General features: G+C 65.3%; 2 protein-coding genes across 2 annotated transcripts in view; both read left to right on the top strand.

Moving 5' to 3' along the window:
- Positions 1-1,540: 1,540 nt before the first annotated feature.
- On the top strand, positions 1,541-3,994 carry LOC109307659 (inhibin beta C chain-like). Its single transcript, XM_019531670.1, has 2 exons — positions 1,541-1,965; positions 2,590-3,994. Exons 1-2 carry the CDS (start codon positions 1,584-1,586, stop codon positions 3,300-3,302), a joined length of 1,095 nt encoding a protein of 364 aa, XP_019387215.1. The 5' UTR covers positions 1,541-1,583; the 3' UTR covers positions 3,303-3,994.
- A 4,241-nt stretch (positions 3,995-8,235) lies between these two features.
- Positions 8,236-14,312, top strand: part of GLI1 (GLI family zinc finger 1) — a 14,661-nt gene continuing 8,584 nt past the window's right edge. Inside the window, exon 1 of the mRNA XM_019531657.1 lies at positions 8,236-8,964. The gene's annotated coding sequence lies outside the window, so the exon portion shown is untranslated. The remainder of the gene's footprint in view (positions 8,965-14,312) is intronic.

Raw genomic sequence — 14,312 nt, 5'->3', positions numbered from 1 at the left:
TGGAGCCTGGCAGCTGGGTGGGGGATGATAGAGCTGCCCTGCTTGCAGCCCCACCCTGGGCCAAAATCCACCCCCCGGGACAAGATCCACTCCCCCAGGGGGCAAGCAAAGGCAGAACCTATCCATCTGCAGTGCGCCTCCCCTCCTCCACACAGTCCCTGGGGTCCCGCAGCAGCTCAGGTCTCTGCTGCCCTCCCAGCACCCAGAAGCCCTGACTTTAAGCCTCCCCTCCCCACCTGCTGCTCCAAGTTATTAGACCCCCTGCCCTCCCAGAGCATCCAGGCTGCCAGCCCCTTCCCCTTCTGCCATGGACCTGTGCCCCTCCAGGCTCTAGTCCTGCCCCAGCTGTGGTGCTCGGGGTGGGGGTGGGGGCGCTTGGGTCTGAGGGCTGCTGGCAGATTAGCATCATCTGGCAGACTAGTGGGGTCCTCACAAGGCTGCTTGTGGGGGGCAGAAGCTGGACCACCCCCAGAATCACCGTCCCCCTGCCCCTCCACGACTGAGGCCCCCACCCCACGTTCTGTTGGGACTGGGGGCACCCGGTGCACATCCTGGTGTCCAGCGCTGTATCAAGACCATGCTCAGCAGTGTACTGACCCCTGCCCTTCTCCCCCGCCCCAGGCTGGGGGGCAAACAGTGAGGAGGAGCACTGGATCCAGCAGCTGGGCGTGGGGCCTGCGTGCCTGTGTGTGGGGGGTGCCCACCCTGCCCCTGCAGCCTCCTGGCTCCCCCCACCCCTCGCAGGATCAGTCTCTGCCAGACCCCACTACAGGCTCCCCCGTCCAAGGGGGGCAGTGGGGAGGGGGTCACGGCTGCTGGGATCTCCCTAGCCCCAGCCCTGCTCAGCCTGAGACCCCCCCAAACTCATGTGGCTGCCAGCATAGCACAGAGGCGGGCATGGGGGGGTCGTGCCCGACATGAGGGGGCTGAGCTGGAGACACCCAGAGTCCCCACCCCTGCCAGGGGGAAGGGCCAGGCTGCGGGGGGCCCGTGTCCCTAGGGAAGCAAAGGCCACAATCGGGTGCAGCGCGGCGGGGACCTTGGCCCGGTGATGCCACGGGGCCGCGTGGAACGGGTGGTGAAAGTGCCTGGTTAATTAGCAGGGTGATAAGGAGGAGGCGGGGCAGGGCCGGGGGAACGGGGGAACTGGAGCCCTGTGCAAGGGGGCCAGCGAGCAGGGGACACCCTTGAGCCCCCCAGAGCTGCCAGCTACAGCAGCTCCTGTGCGGTCCCACCAGGCCCCAACTTTGCCACCTGTGCCCTGCCATTGCACATGCCTGTGGGATGGGAGGGGGTCCCCAGAGCAGTCTCTGGGGGTGCCCTCCTAGAGCCCTGGTGCCCCTTGCCTTCCCCACTTATCCCTTCTTGCATCATGCAGCCACATCCCACCCCCACTCTCAAAGGGGGGAGGCAGGTGCGGGACACTGCCCTGACAGGCAGCTGAGCTGGCCAATCACAGTGGGTGGCAGGGCAGGGCCGGGCCCGCCCCCGCGGGTGACAGGTGGCAGCACGCAGCAGGGCAGGAAGTCCAGCGCCGGGCTCTGTGGGACGTGCAGCTCGGGGCACATGCCCCCTCCAGCCCCATGACGGGGTGTGAGCCTGAGGGGCAGAGTGTGGGCATGGTGCCAGGCTGTGGGCACTGGTCCTGGGCTGCAGCCCTGATCCTGCTGTTGGCTTGGCTGGGGCCAGGAGGCATGGCCATGGGGTGCCCAGGGTGCGGGGTGCCCACCCCAGCACCGGGGCCTGCGCTGCTGGAGCTGGCCAAGCGGCAGCTGCTGGACCGGCTGCACCTGAGCGAGAGGCCCAATGTGACCCGGGCCGTGCCCCGGGCCGCAGTGGCCAGCGCCCTGCGCCGCCTGCACCCAGGTCGCGCCCGCCTCCAGGGTCTGCTGGGCCCCTTCGCCGCCTGGGACGGCCCCGCCGCTGAGGCCCAGGGCTACGAGATCGTCAGCTTCGCCGAGACTGGTCCGTGCTGTGCCAGGGGATGGGGTGGTGTCCTAGACCGGGTGCCTGGGGCCGGGTTGGGCAGGGGGTTGGGAGTGTCTGGGATGCCCTGCAGGGTGTGGGGGGAGATGCTGCCTCCTTCCCTAGTACCCAGATGTGAGGGCTTCCGTTCTGCCCCCTCCCACGGGCACCACACCCTCCCGGTCTCCCTGCTGCCCGGGATGTGGGAACAGCATCTTCCGCCAGGTCTTAGCCAAGAAAGCAGGGAGTCTCCTGGGGGCAGCAGGGGGGAAATGGGAGCCCCCAGAGGATGCCTGGGTTTCATTCCCCAGCTACAAGTCAGGGTCCAGGCACCCGGACACGTGGGCCCCTCTGCAGCTCATCCCTGCCTGGGATAACAGGGTTGCAGTCACCCCCAGCGGGGCAGGGACCAAGAACCCCATCCCTGATGCCCGGGACACCCCATCCTGCTGCTCCCCTCTCTCCCCTGCACTGCCTGCTGCAGGGATTAGGGCTCTGCCTCCCTGCCTGTTTGTTAGTTAATGTCCTCAGAGGATGAGGGGGGCAGGGGCTGAGCTGGGACCAAGCCCGGGTGCACCAATGCTGCTCTACCCCCACTTACCTCTGCCCTCTCCCCACCCCCAGATACAACGGGCACCCTTGTCCCGGAGCTGCGGTTTGAGCTGTCCCAAGCGCCGGCCCGCGACGTGGAGATCGTGGAGGCCCAGCTGTGGCTGCCACTGCGGGCACCCGGTGCCAACGTCACCCTGCAAGTTATGGGTCCTGATGGCACGGCGCTGAGCACCCGGCGCCTGGCGGCTGGAACAGGGGGCTGGCTCACCTTCAGCCTGCCGCCCGGGCTGCACGGCCTGCCTTCCCTGCACCTGGCGCTGCTCTGCCACGGCTGCACGCACCCCGACGGTACCCGCTTGCTGAGCCCTGGCCCTGCCCGCCGCCCCTTTGTGGTGGCCCGGGCACAGGCGCGGGCGCGGGGGCGCCGGGTGGGTAAGCGCAGCCTGCGCTGCGCCCCCGACTCGGCCCTGTGCTGCCTGCAGGACTACTACGTGGACTTCCGCAACATTGGCTGGCACGACTGGATCATCAAGCCCGAGGGCTACCAGCTCAACTACTGCGTGGGGCAGTGCCCGCTGCATGTGGCCGGCAGCCCGGGCATGGCTGCCTCCTTCCACAGCGCCGTGCTCAACCTGGTCAAGGCCAACAGCATTGCCGGGGCGGGCCACGCGTGTTGCGTGCCCACACACCGCCGGCCGCTCTCCGTGCTCTACTTTGATCGCGGCAGCAACATTGTCAAGACCGACATCCCTGACATGATTGTGGAGGCCTGCGGGTGCAGCTAGGCCGGCGGAGGGGACCCACCACGGACACGTGGCCTCCGGGGGGGTGGACCCACTATGGACACGGGGACTGCGACAGACACTCAACCCCACTATGGACATGAGGACCCCTGTAGACGTGGCCCCCCGGGTATGGGGGCACCTGCAGACCCCCTATAGACACGGACCCTGGGGATGGGGCATGGGGGGAGCCTGCCAGACTTGCCACCTTCTGGCGTGGGGGGAGCCTTGTGGGTCCCTGCCGGCCGTGCTGGGTGCCCAGTGCCTGTGATGGGCCAAGTGCACAGACAGCTGATGCAACGCAGCTCCTAGTGTGGTGGGGGGGCAGGTTGCTGGTTTCAACCCCCACCCCCACAGGAGGCCGGGGCTGGCTGCCAAGTGGGGCAGAGGTCATGGTACGTGGGCCCAGTATTGGCGGGACTAGAGGGCATCAGTACCCGGGACTAGGGGGGCCAGAGCTGGGTTGGGGGACTGCAGGGGAGTGGAAAGGGGTTGCGGAGACCCAGCTGTGGCCTGGCTGGTGCTGTCCCTGCAGCCCAGGGAATGTTACTGCTGTGGCATCGCTGGTCAAAAGGGGTCTTTACTGTGCCAGGGGGGCCGGGGCAGCACTGGGCATAGGCCTGGCCTGACCTTTTATTGGGTCTCCTGGTGTTGGGGGTGTAGGAGATAGGGCAGGGTTAATTTATTTTATTATGTGGAGCTAATAAAGATGTGGAAGCATCTAACGAGGCCTCAGGTCTGTGTGTGTATGTGTTTATGTCTCCAGAATCGGGTCCGCTGCAGTGAGATGGGCTGATGGCACGGCCCCACACCGGTGCCCCTTACTCCTACCCCCAGCCCCCAGCCCTGCTGGTGCCCCTTACTCCTGACCTGCAGCCCCCAGCCCCACTGGTGCACCTCACTCTTGACTTGTAGCCCCCAGCCCTGCTGGTACCCCTCACTCCCAACCTGCAGCCCTCTGCCAGCCCGGCCCAAGGCTTCTGGCCCTCTGCTCAGGGTCCCTGGGGTGCCTGGTGTGGGGCTCTGGTCCCTCCTGCTCTGCCCTGGCGCCATTGGGGGTCTGTTGTGCAAGCGCCAACTCAAAGCTTTATCCGGGGCCGAGGCCTGGCCACTCTTACAGCCCCGGCCCGGTCGTGGGGGGCAAAGGGCAGCTTTCATCAGCCCCTGCGGGCATGCGGGGACCACACTGCAGCTCCTGCCCGCTCCTACCCCTCCCACCCCTTCTGGGAACAGCCCAGCAGGACCCGCACCACGCACCTGCTCGGGAAGAGTGAAAATTCCCTTCACACCCGGCCCACAGCCCGCATCCCCCAGCCCCACCAGTGCCCCTCACTCCTGACCCGCAGCCCCCTGCCCTGCTGCCCCCTAGCGATGCCAGGCAGGGGGTCTGGGCGGGCAGTGTGTGGCACAGTGACTCGGTGACATGCTGACACACTAACCCCAAACCCTGGGAGTGGGGCACTAAGACATTAATCCCCACCGAGCTGCTTGGACTTTCTTAGCGCAGGAGCTCAGGATTAGGGGCAGGAGGGGGGTGGGGGGGGCAGTATCCATCCATCTGTCCATCCCTCCCTCATCCAGTCTGTCCATCCCTCCCCCTCCCGGTGTCCTGTCTCAGCCCACTCGCGTGTGGGGTTTGGCCAGCGGAGTGGGGGGTTGGGGGGGTCTTGGCCCCCAGGGTGGCGGGGGGTCCTGGCTTCCCGGCCCCAGCTCAAGCCAAAACCAGGCTAAGCTGCTTAGGCCAGTTACAACACATGCCCACAGCTGCTGCCTGGGCCTGATCCTGTGAGGCAGGGGCTGGGGGGGGAACAGCCCCAGCCCTCCCCAGCCCCACCCATGTGGGGGCTCCAGCAGCCCCAAGAGTCACTGCAGGGCCGGGGGTGGGGATCCCTGCCCTGTGGAGCCCCCCCTGGCTGGACAGGTGCATGCCAGGAGGGGAAACTGAGGCACTGAGCAGGGCTGCCTGCAGAACCAAGGCATCTGGGAGGGTGTCAGGAGGTGACGAGGCTGCAGGCGAAAGCCCTGGCCCAGCGTGATCCAGCTAAGAAGCTCGGAGATCAGGCCAGGCCAGGCCAGGTCCATGTGCCCCCACAAACCCTCCCTACTCTCCCGCAGACCAGGGGTTTTTCTGGAGATGTCCCCTAATGCCACCCCCAATCCCAGGTTGCCAATGGGAGCCCTGGACTGCAGGGGCCGGGGGCTGCGGGTCTGGAGTGAGGGTCACAAGCAGGGCAGGGGGGGCTGGGCCCCTGTTGTGCAGCTGCTGCCCGGCCCGTATGCCCCCCCCCCACATGTGCCCTTCGCCCCAGCGCCTCGTGCCAGTGGGGCCGTGATGTCACCTGTGGCCATGGCAAGCAAAGCCCGCAGGCCCCGAAATAGCAGCACGGCCCCAGGGGCCCTTTCCCCTGCATTCAGTCACCATGGCAAACAGCCAGCGGGGCATGGGGGGGCCGGCCTTGAGGGTGAAAATAAACACAGAATTACCGGCCAGCGCCCAGCTGGCTTTTACCCCATTGCAAAGTTCCCAGGACACCTGGGTCCCGTGGCCACCTCTGTACGGGAAGGGGGGGTGTGTGTGTGTGTGTGTCGGGGGGGACAACACTGCAGGACTGGCCTGGATGCCTGGGTCCCCCGCCCAAGCGTGGAGTGGGGGTGTGCATGGCAGGGGCCAGGACACATGGTTCCCCTTTTGGGGGTGGTCCCAGGTCAGGCCAGGTTCCCCAGAGGCCACCCCAAGTGGGTAACTGCTTCCTGCCTCAGTTTCCCCTTGGCCTCTTGTGGCAGTGCCAGGTCCCTGGGGCTGAGGAGAAAGTGCCTGGGGGCAGGGGGGCAAAGGGCCTGTTTGGGGGGGTGGGAATGAACCATCCCGCACGGTGGGGGCCTGGAGTCGCAATCCCTGGCCCATGTTGCCACAGGCCCGCTGTTTGCTTACCCTTTACCCCCCGCGCCCGCGACGTGGCGCTGGACTTGGGCTCCTGCCACGCTTCACAGCCCCCCAGGCTGGCGTCCATGGGGGCCATGGGCATCCCTGCCCAGCCCCCTCCCCTCCACTCCTGGGGCTGCTGGCTTGCTGGGAAACCCCCTGGAGGCGGGGGGGAGCTGGACAGAACAGCCGGGTGGGTCATCAGGGCACTGCTGCGGGGGTTGAGGGCAGCCCAGGTCCTCCCATTACAGCCTCTAGGTGCCAGCTGAAGTGGGGGTCTGCGCAGCCCTGGCGTCGCCCCAGCCCCGACGGGACCCACGCACCCGGGCGCCTGTGCGAGATGAGTCCTGGGAAGGCAGAGGTGACCCCCCTTAATTGGGGCAGCGCAATTAATGATGCTTAAAGAAGCTTCCCAGGGCAGAGTGGGGAGGGGGCCGATCCCCTGTGTGAAGCCCCCTCCTCAGGCCTGGGGACCAGCAAGGTCAGGGGTCAAGGGCCAGGGGCCCAGAATGGCTAGCCCAGGGCGTCCCCCCTACGATGCCCAGGGTGTGGGGGCCCAGAGGAGGAAACTAAGGCATGGAGCAGGGACTAGGCCCAGAAGCTCCGGGCTCGGGGATGGACCCCAGGAGTCCTGGGCAGAGGACAAGGCAGGGAGGGACTGGGCAGGCAGCTGTGGTGCCCCCTGAGTCCAGCAGAGGGCACCAGGCATTGCATCTGGATGGCCCGCAGGGTGATGTCATGCGATGATGTCATGCAGGGCAGTGATGTCATGCCAGAGGCTGACGAGGCGGCCCCCGGCAGAGCCAGCGGCAGGCTGGGGCAGCTGGGCACCAAGGGGGCAAGTGGGAGCCCTCGGGGGATACCCTGGGGGTGCCCTGCGCACCTGGAGCTGGGGAGAGACCCTAGGAATCCTGGCTGCCAGCCCTGCCCCCTCTCCTTGCAGGGCCCAGGGGTGGGGGGCACCCAGGAGCGCGGTCTCCGCACTCAGTGCCAGCCTTTCCCCCTGCGACTGCCTCACCGGAGGGGGGGGCAGAACTTTGGGGAGCCCCCTCTTTGGCTACTGGCGCCTCTGTGATGTCACCGCCCACGTTGTGATGTCATGAGCCGGGGCTGAGGGTGGGGGCGGAGGCAGGGGACTGGGGAGAAGAGAGGTGGGGCTATTGGTCAGACTGGAGAGAGGGGCTGGGAGCCCGGACACCTGGGTTCAGTGCTCAGCCGCAGGGGGGGGGGTTGAGTGGTTAGCGAAGGGGTGGGGCTAAGACGGGGCACCTTGGTTCAGTCCCTGCCCTTGGGAGTGCGGGTTTGGGCTTCTGCAGTGGAGTTCAGTGGTTAGAGCCGGGGGGAGGTGCTGGGAGCCTGGATGCCTGGGTCCCCCTTCCTGGCCATCCCACCCATGTCCCCAGGCCACATGTGCCCCCCCAGCCCGAAACCTGTCTGCATGACAACAGGAGCATCTCAGCGCCCACTGTTGGGGGGCAGAGGGGCAGAGGGTGAGCCCCTGGGGGGGGGTCGGCTGCGGGACCCTGAGTGTCGCGGAGGGTCAGGAGGGTATTGATGGATGTATGACCTCATCGCAGCAAGGCCTGACATCACGGCAGTGCCCCGTGAGGTCACGGCAGCCCGTGAAGCTGCCTCCTGGCCAGGCAAACCCCAAGCCGCCAGGTCCTGGCCTGGCGCAGGGCCATGGCCTGTGGGATGGCCCGTGCTCTGCGTGTGCGGGCATGTTGCGTGCATGTGCGGCCCCCAAGCCTAGGACACGGTGGGGCGGGCACCCGCATCCCTTGCTCCCTATCCCCCAAACCCCTCCTGCACTGGGGGGCCTCGATCCTGGCACCTCCGGAGTAGGGGGTGGGATTCATTCCCTGCCCAACCCCAGCCCAAAGGGGCCCTGAAGCCGGTCCGGCCAGGCCGGGCGTTGCTTCCCGGGGCCGGGCGGGCGTGCACACGCGTGTGCCCCGCAGGCGTGGGCGTGGGCATGGAGATCCAGCCCAGGTTTTCCCAGCGCCACGGCCGGCATGGTGCGTGCCTCTAATTTCAGGGGCTCCCTTCACCCGCTTCCCCCTGGGCCCTGGAGACCTCGCAGCTGAGCAAGCGGCAAGGGGGCAAGGGGAAAAAGAGAGGGGTAGAGGGGGGGCGGTGGACGACAAAGCCCCCCGCCCCCCCAAAGCCACCCCCATACCGGCTTCAGCAGAGCCCAGAAAGAGCGGGTGAAGTTTTGTCCCCACTCCTGGCCCAGCCCCGGCTTCAAAGCGCCGGAGCAGGGCCCGGAGCCGCTCTCCCGGGTGGAAAAGCATCGGGAAAGGGGTTTTTTTTTCTCTCTCTCTCTCTTGAAAGAAAAACAAAACTTCCTTCTCCGAGGTGGTCCGGGGCGGCCGCGGGGAAGGAATATTTATAACCGGGGCCGCGGCGTGGCGACGAGGCGCCCGGAGTTCCCGGCTCCCTCTTTGTCCCCCCCCCCAGGACTTTCTCTTGCTGGATTTCCAGGGGGGGAGAGGAAAAAAAAAAATCTTCATCTGATTCATCATCTTCATCCGAAGATTTGGGTTTGGAGGCGATTTGGGTTTGGGAGCCAGGAGGCCACAGCGACTGGTGGCTCTCGGGGGGGTGTTCCCCCCCTGCCCCTCGTCTCCTTGCAAGGCTTTTCCCTGGATGTTCAGCGCTGGGGGAGACCCTCGTGGCCCCCGAAGACTGGAGTTACCCCCGGGGTCGAGGAGGGGCTCAGACCGGCCCCGGCACTTGGAGGTACGAGCTTGGCTTGGCTGCTGCGTCTTTGCAGGGGAAAGTTTCAGGGGGTGCGTGGGGGTCTTGTCCCCCCCCCCGGTCTTCTGTTTCGGTGGAAGCCACAAGACCCTGTCCCCAGGAAGCAGGAGAGGAGCGAGGGTCCCCATGGCTGTGCCCGCGGGTGCCTGGCGGGACGGCGGCTGGGGGATGCCTGGTCTGTGGGCACCGCGGTGACAGGCGTGCAGGGGCGAGGGGGGGCCAGAGTTTGGAAAGTCCTCGCCGGAGCTGGCCCGGAGGCCGTGTCTCGGCTCCAGGCTCCTGGGTGGGCCGAGGGGGGGAAGAGGGGGGTGATGCTGAGGATTTGGAGAGTGACACTTGTTCCACAGGGGCCACGAGCCGTCCTGGGGAGCTGGAGGCTCCCCCTGCCCAGCTCTTCTGCCCCAGGGGAGATGAAGGGGGAGACCCCCCGCTCCGGGAATAGCCCAGGAACCCTCCCCCCTCGGCCTGGAAAAGTCATCAGCTCCCTGGAGCCCGACACTGGGAGCCCCATGGTAGGGGGCGCTGACCCCGTGTGCGGCCGCCTGGGAGGGCCCCGTGTGTTTGCAGCGGCTTGGAAGGACCCCCCACACCCCTGCTCACACCCGTGCGCACACACGGGACTGTTCACATACATGCGATGTGCACACATGCTCATGTACAAGCTCATATGCCTGTGTGTGTGGGCACATGGCCCCTGCACACAGGCACACATGTGTCTGTGTGTACACATATCTCTGCAGATGTGCATGGGTGCATGGGCATGCACCCCCTGCACACACGCATGTGTATGTGTGCACACATCCCTGCATGTGCACCCCACACATGCACACAAAGGTATTTGTGTGCGCATGGCCCTGCTTGCAGACACATGCATGTGGATATGTGTGCACACTCATATGTATGAGTGCGCAGACCCCTGCACACATGTGCGTGTGTGTGGGCACATGTCCCTGCATGCAGGCCCTCACATCTCTATGTGTACACACTGCATGTGTGCACATGCACGCATGTAGATGTGTACACAGATCCCTGCATGCACACATGTGTATGTACAGATACACCTATGTGTATGTACACACAGACCCCTGCACACATGCACATGTGTGTGGGCACACATCCCTGCAGGCAGGCATGCACATTTCTATGTGCACACACTGCACATGCACACACACACATATAAATATGCACACAGTTCCCTGCACACACACACACACACACACACACGCGCGCGCACAGAGATATCTGTATGTACACACACACATACATGCACACAGACCCTTGCACTTCCCCACCAAGAGTTGAGGCTGCCGGTCCATGCCTGCCCTGCTGCCCGGGGAAGGGGGGAGCTGCTGGGATGTTACTGGGGGACCGGGCCGGGGCAGGGGGTTCGGTGCTGGGGGGGCTGCAAAGGGAACCCCACCCCCGTGCCCGGAGATGCTGCTGGAACTGGGACTAGCAGAGCATCTGTCCTAGGGGCTGACGGGTTCAGTGATGCCTGGGGTCAGGCCTGCTCTCTCCATCCCTCCGCTTGGCCCAGGGCACTGCCAAGACACCCCTTGCCCTGTGGTGCCCACTGCCCAGCCCCTCTGGCCCCCCGCCCCTGGCCTGGCACTGCGTCCCATTGGGGTGAGGCTGGGGATCTCGTAGGCCCCAGGCGCTTCCCAGGCCCCATGACGCAGGCAGGGTTTGTCCCGCCCTGCCCGGCCCCACGAGCCACGGCCGCGCCCGGGCATCACCAGACCCCGCCCAGGATTGGGGCCTGCCCCCCCACACTCCATGCCAGACCCCAGCCTGGGAGCTGGGGACTTCTCGGGAGGGCTGCGGCGCTGAGTCCAATCCCCTGGGTCCTGGCTAGGTGCCCCTCACCCTGGCATTGGCCTTGGCCTCTAGGCTTGCCCCCCACAACTGAGCTGGGAGCCCTGGGTCCAGCACCACAGAGGATCATTCCCCTCGTCATCCTAACGAGCCGCTCGGGAGCCCCAGAGCTGTCTGGCGCCAGGCGGGGGGGGCCCTGCCCCAGATCCGGGCACCGCCCGCTTTAATTAATTAGCTAATCGGCCTCACTCAGCCCTGCTAATTGGGCTGCCCTAGGGAGGTGGCTCTTGCTGCTTTGGGTCCCGAGGCGGCTTGGGGGAATCTGGGGGGGCTCTTTGTGGGGGCTTGAGGGTGATTTCAAGGCCCGCAGAGGAGTGGGAGGATGGAAGCCCAGACTCCTGGGTTCAGCACCCACCCCCAGGGACTGCCCTGGGGGGGAGATGGGGCAGGTCTGGGGGAAGGGACAGTGGGTGGGGCAGCCCCCCCGGTGATGCTGGGCTTGGTCTGATACGATACAGGAGGGAACCCAGGCATCCGGGCCTGGGAAAACCCGCCCGCCTCTGCTGCGCCCGGGGTGAGGGCATGGCCTGTGCCCCGCACGGAAAGGGGGGGCAGGGCAAAGGCAGGCCCCCTGTCACCCGTCATTACCCACCCCTGCCCTGCATTGGAGGCGTTTTTGCTTGTGTGTGTGTGGCTCTGTGTTGCGCCTTGGCCCCCGGTCCTTCCCGTGGCACACGCATGTGCCCAGCTCCCATGCGTGCTTTTGTGGGGCAGGTGGGCCTGGGCCTGCTCCCCACCTCTGGGGGGCTCCTGGGGCTGGACTCGCCCCGTGTTTGCCCTGCGAGAGCCACTGGGGGGTCCCCTCCCCCTGCCCCACCTGCAGCCGTGTGTGTGTTGGTCCTTCATGTGTGCACACGCATGTGCCAGAGTCCCTGGGATCCCAGCCTTGCGGGGGGCCAGGCACCACTGGGGGAGGGTGTCTCCTATAGGGACCTGCCAGCATGGGGAGCCCCCGCACCCTCAGCAGGGAACAGCACATGCATGTGCAGGCATGTGCACATGCTGGGAAACTCCTGATCATGGAAGCGCTGTCTGTCTGTCCATCTGTCTGTTAGCCTGGGGCCCCCCCACACCTCCTTTGCCCCCGTTGTCTGTCTCGTGTTCAGACGCCCTTGTCTGTCCCCATCTCCCTCCCCACAGCGCAGCCAGGTCTGGGCTAATCCCCCTGCATTAGTTAACTCTGCCCTGGCCAGGCCAGCAAGAGTACCCCCCCCCATCACCCCCGCCCCTGCCCTGTCTGGGTCCAGGTCGGTGACCGGGTCCCCAGGGTCAGATCAGAGCAGGTGTCCCCAGGAAGGCCCTGATGCCAGCCAGGAATCACAGGGCCTCCCTGGTCCCCAGCCTCATGGCCATGCTGGGGGCTGCCCCTATCCACGCTCACAGTTGTGGGTGCCTGCTGGCCCCAGAGACCCCCCCATTCCTGCCCTGGCCTGTCCAGCTGTTCAGATACCCCTTCAGGCTGTCTGTCTGCCCACTGCCTGTCCCTCCATCCTGGGACAGACACCCCTGCAGCCTGTCTGTCTGGCCATTCCTCCCTTGGGCATGCTTGGGCACCCCCGTCCATGTGTCCCCCCCCCCAGCTGCCTGTCTGTGCACCCCTTCATCTATCTATCTATCTATCTATCTATCTCCATTTAAACCCCCTACCCCCTGCCTATTGGTCCCAGAAACCCCCCATCCAGCCCCCCATCCGCTGCCCCCCTTGGCTCTGCTTGTCTGTCCGGCCATCCACACACCCTCCAGCTCCGTGTGTCTGTCTGTCTACTGGACCCCCCCCATCTATCCGTCTTGGGCACCCCCTTTCCATTTGTCCGCCTCTCCCTTCCCGCTCTGGGGTCCTCCCAGCCGGATGCTGCTGCCTCTCAGGGGTGTTTGAAGGCAGCCACGGCCCCCCCAGACCCCCCAGTCCAGCCTGGGGCAGCTGTGTGCAGTGAGGGGGGAGCAAGCCTGGCTCCCTGCAGGCCCTGGGCTCTGGGCGGCTGCTTCTCCAGCCCCCGCCCGTGCGCTCAAATTCATATCCATGGGCCCGACGTGGGTGGGCCGCCGCGGCAGGCAGGAGGGGGAAGGGCGGGGGTGCCATGGGAGTTGGTGGGGGGGAGCTGGCTTTGCACCCCCGGCTACTGGGGCAGGCGCTGCTCCGGGGCTCCCTGTAGCCCCAGGCGGGGAGGGGGTGCACTATGGGGGGAGTGGGGGCAGCAGGGGGAGCCAGTGGCTGCCTGTCTGAGCGTGTGCAGTGTCCGGGACATGTGTGCATGTGTGTGCAGTGGATGTGATGCACAGGAGCTGTGTGTATGCCATGAAGGTGACATGTGTGAGTTGTGCATATGTTGTGTGTGTAATGTGTATGAGCTGTGTGTGTGCTGTGTATGTGATACATGAGCTGTGCGTGTGCTGTGTGTGATGTATGTGAGCTCTGTGTGTGCTGCATATGTCATGCATGTGAACCGTGTGTGTGCTATGTACATGATGCATGAGCTGTGCGTGCGCTGTGTGCAGGTGAGTTCTGTGTGTGCTGCATATGTGATGCGTGTGAGCTGCATGTGTGCTATGTACGTGATGCGTGTGAGCTGTGTGTGTTGTGTGTGATGCGTGCAAGCTGTGTGTGTGCTATGTACGTGATGTGTGTGAAATGTGTGTGTTGTGTGTGATACATGTGAGCCTTGTGTGTGCTATGCATGTGATTCATGAGCCACGTGTGTGCTGTGTAAGTGACGTGTGTGAGCTGTGTGTGTGCTGTGTATGTGATGGACAAGCCATGTGCTGTGTACATGATACAAGTGAGCCATATGGGCGCTTTGCACCCGGCATGGGTGAGCTGTGCACAAGTTGTGTACATGGTGCATGAACCAGGTGTGTACTGTGTTTGTGATGCACAAGGTGTGATGTGCTGTGCACCTGGTGTGTGAACTGGGTGTGCGTTGTGTAGGTGATGTGTGGACACCATGTGTATGCACCATATACCACCTGTGTGCAAGCATGCACTCTGCGTGTGCCACCTCTGCTGTGTGCCAGAGGCCTGGCTGTGCAGTGCCCATGAAACACGCGTGCGTGATCAGCTTTGCATCCACATGCACTCTGTGGGCAGGGCTCGCAATCTGCACGTGCGGGCACAGGCGACACTCACCTGCTCGGAGTTTGCAGCTCTCGTGTACTCCGACATGAGCATGTGTGCTGTGTGCAAGCTTTGCGTGTGTTCCATGCTTGCAGTGTGTGCACTGCATGTGCCATTGTGGGAGGGCACGGGGGGCTGTGTCAGGCTCTCCCAGGCCAGGCTGAGCACGGATCCAGCCCCACCCCGTGCTCCAGGCCGGCTCCGTGAGCGTGGGCGAGGGTGAGGCGTGATCCTGCCCCGGGCACAGGGAAGCCTCCTTGGGCTCCGGCTGGGCCACCTGCCAGCCCCATTTGCCTAATGGGTCACGCAGCTCCTAAAATGCGGGTGGGGGGGAGCGGGGGGG

Source organism: Crocodylus porosus, unplaced genomic scaffold (assembly GCF_001723895.1).
Source record: "Crocodylus porosus isolate Cpor-Errol unplaced genomic scaffold, CroPor_comp1, whole genome shotgun sequence".
NCBI classification, from domain to species: Eukaryota; Metazoa; Chordata; order Crocodylia; family Crocodylidae; genus Crocodylus; species Crocodylus porosus.
This window is presented reverse-complemented; position numbering and strand designations above follow the sequence as displayed.

Bases quoted from the DNA above. Each gene is read 5' to 3' on its own strand.
- LOC109307659 (XM_019531670.1), top strand. From the start codon at position 1,584: ATGACGGGGTGTGAGCCTGAGGGGCAGAGTGTGGGCATGGTGCCAGGC. The intron at 1,966-2,589 runs GTCCGTGCTGTG...CCCCACCCCCAG, and splicing joins CGTCAGCTTCGCCGAGACTG to ATACAACGGGCACCCTTGTC.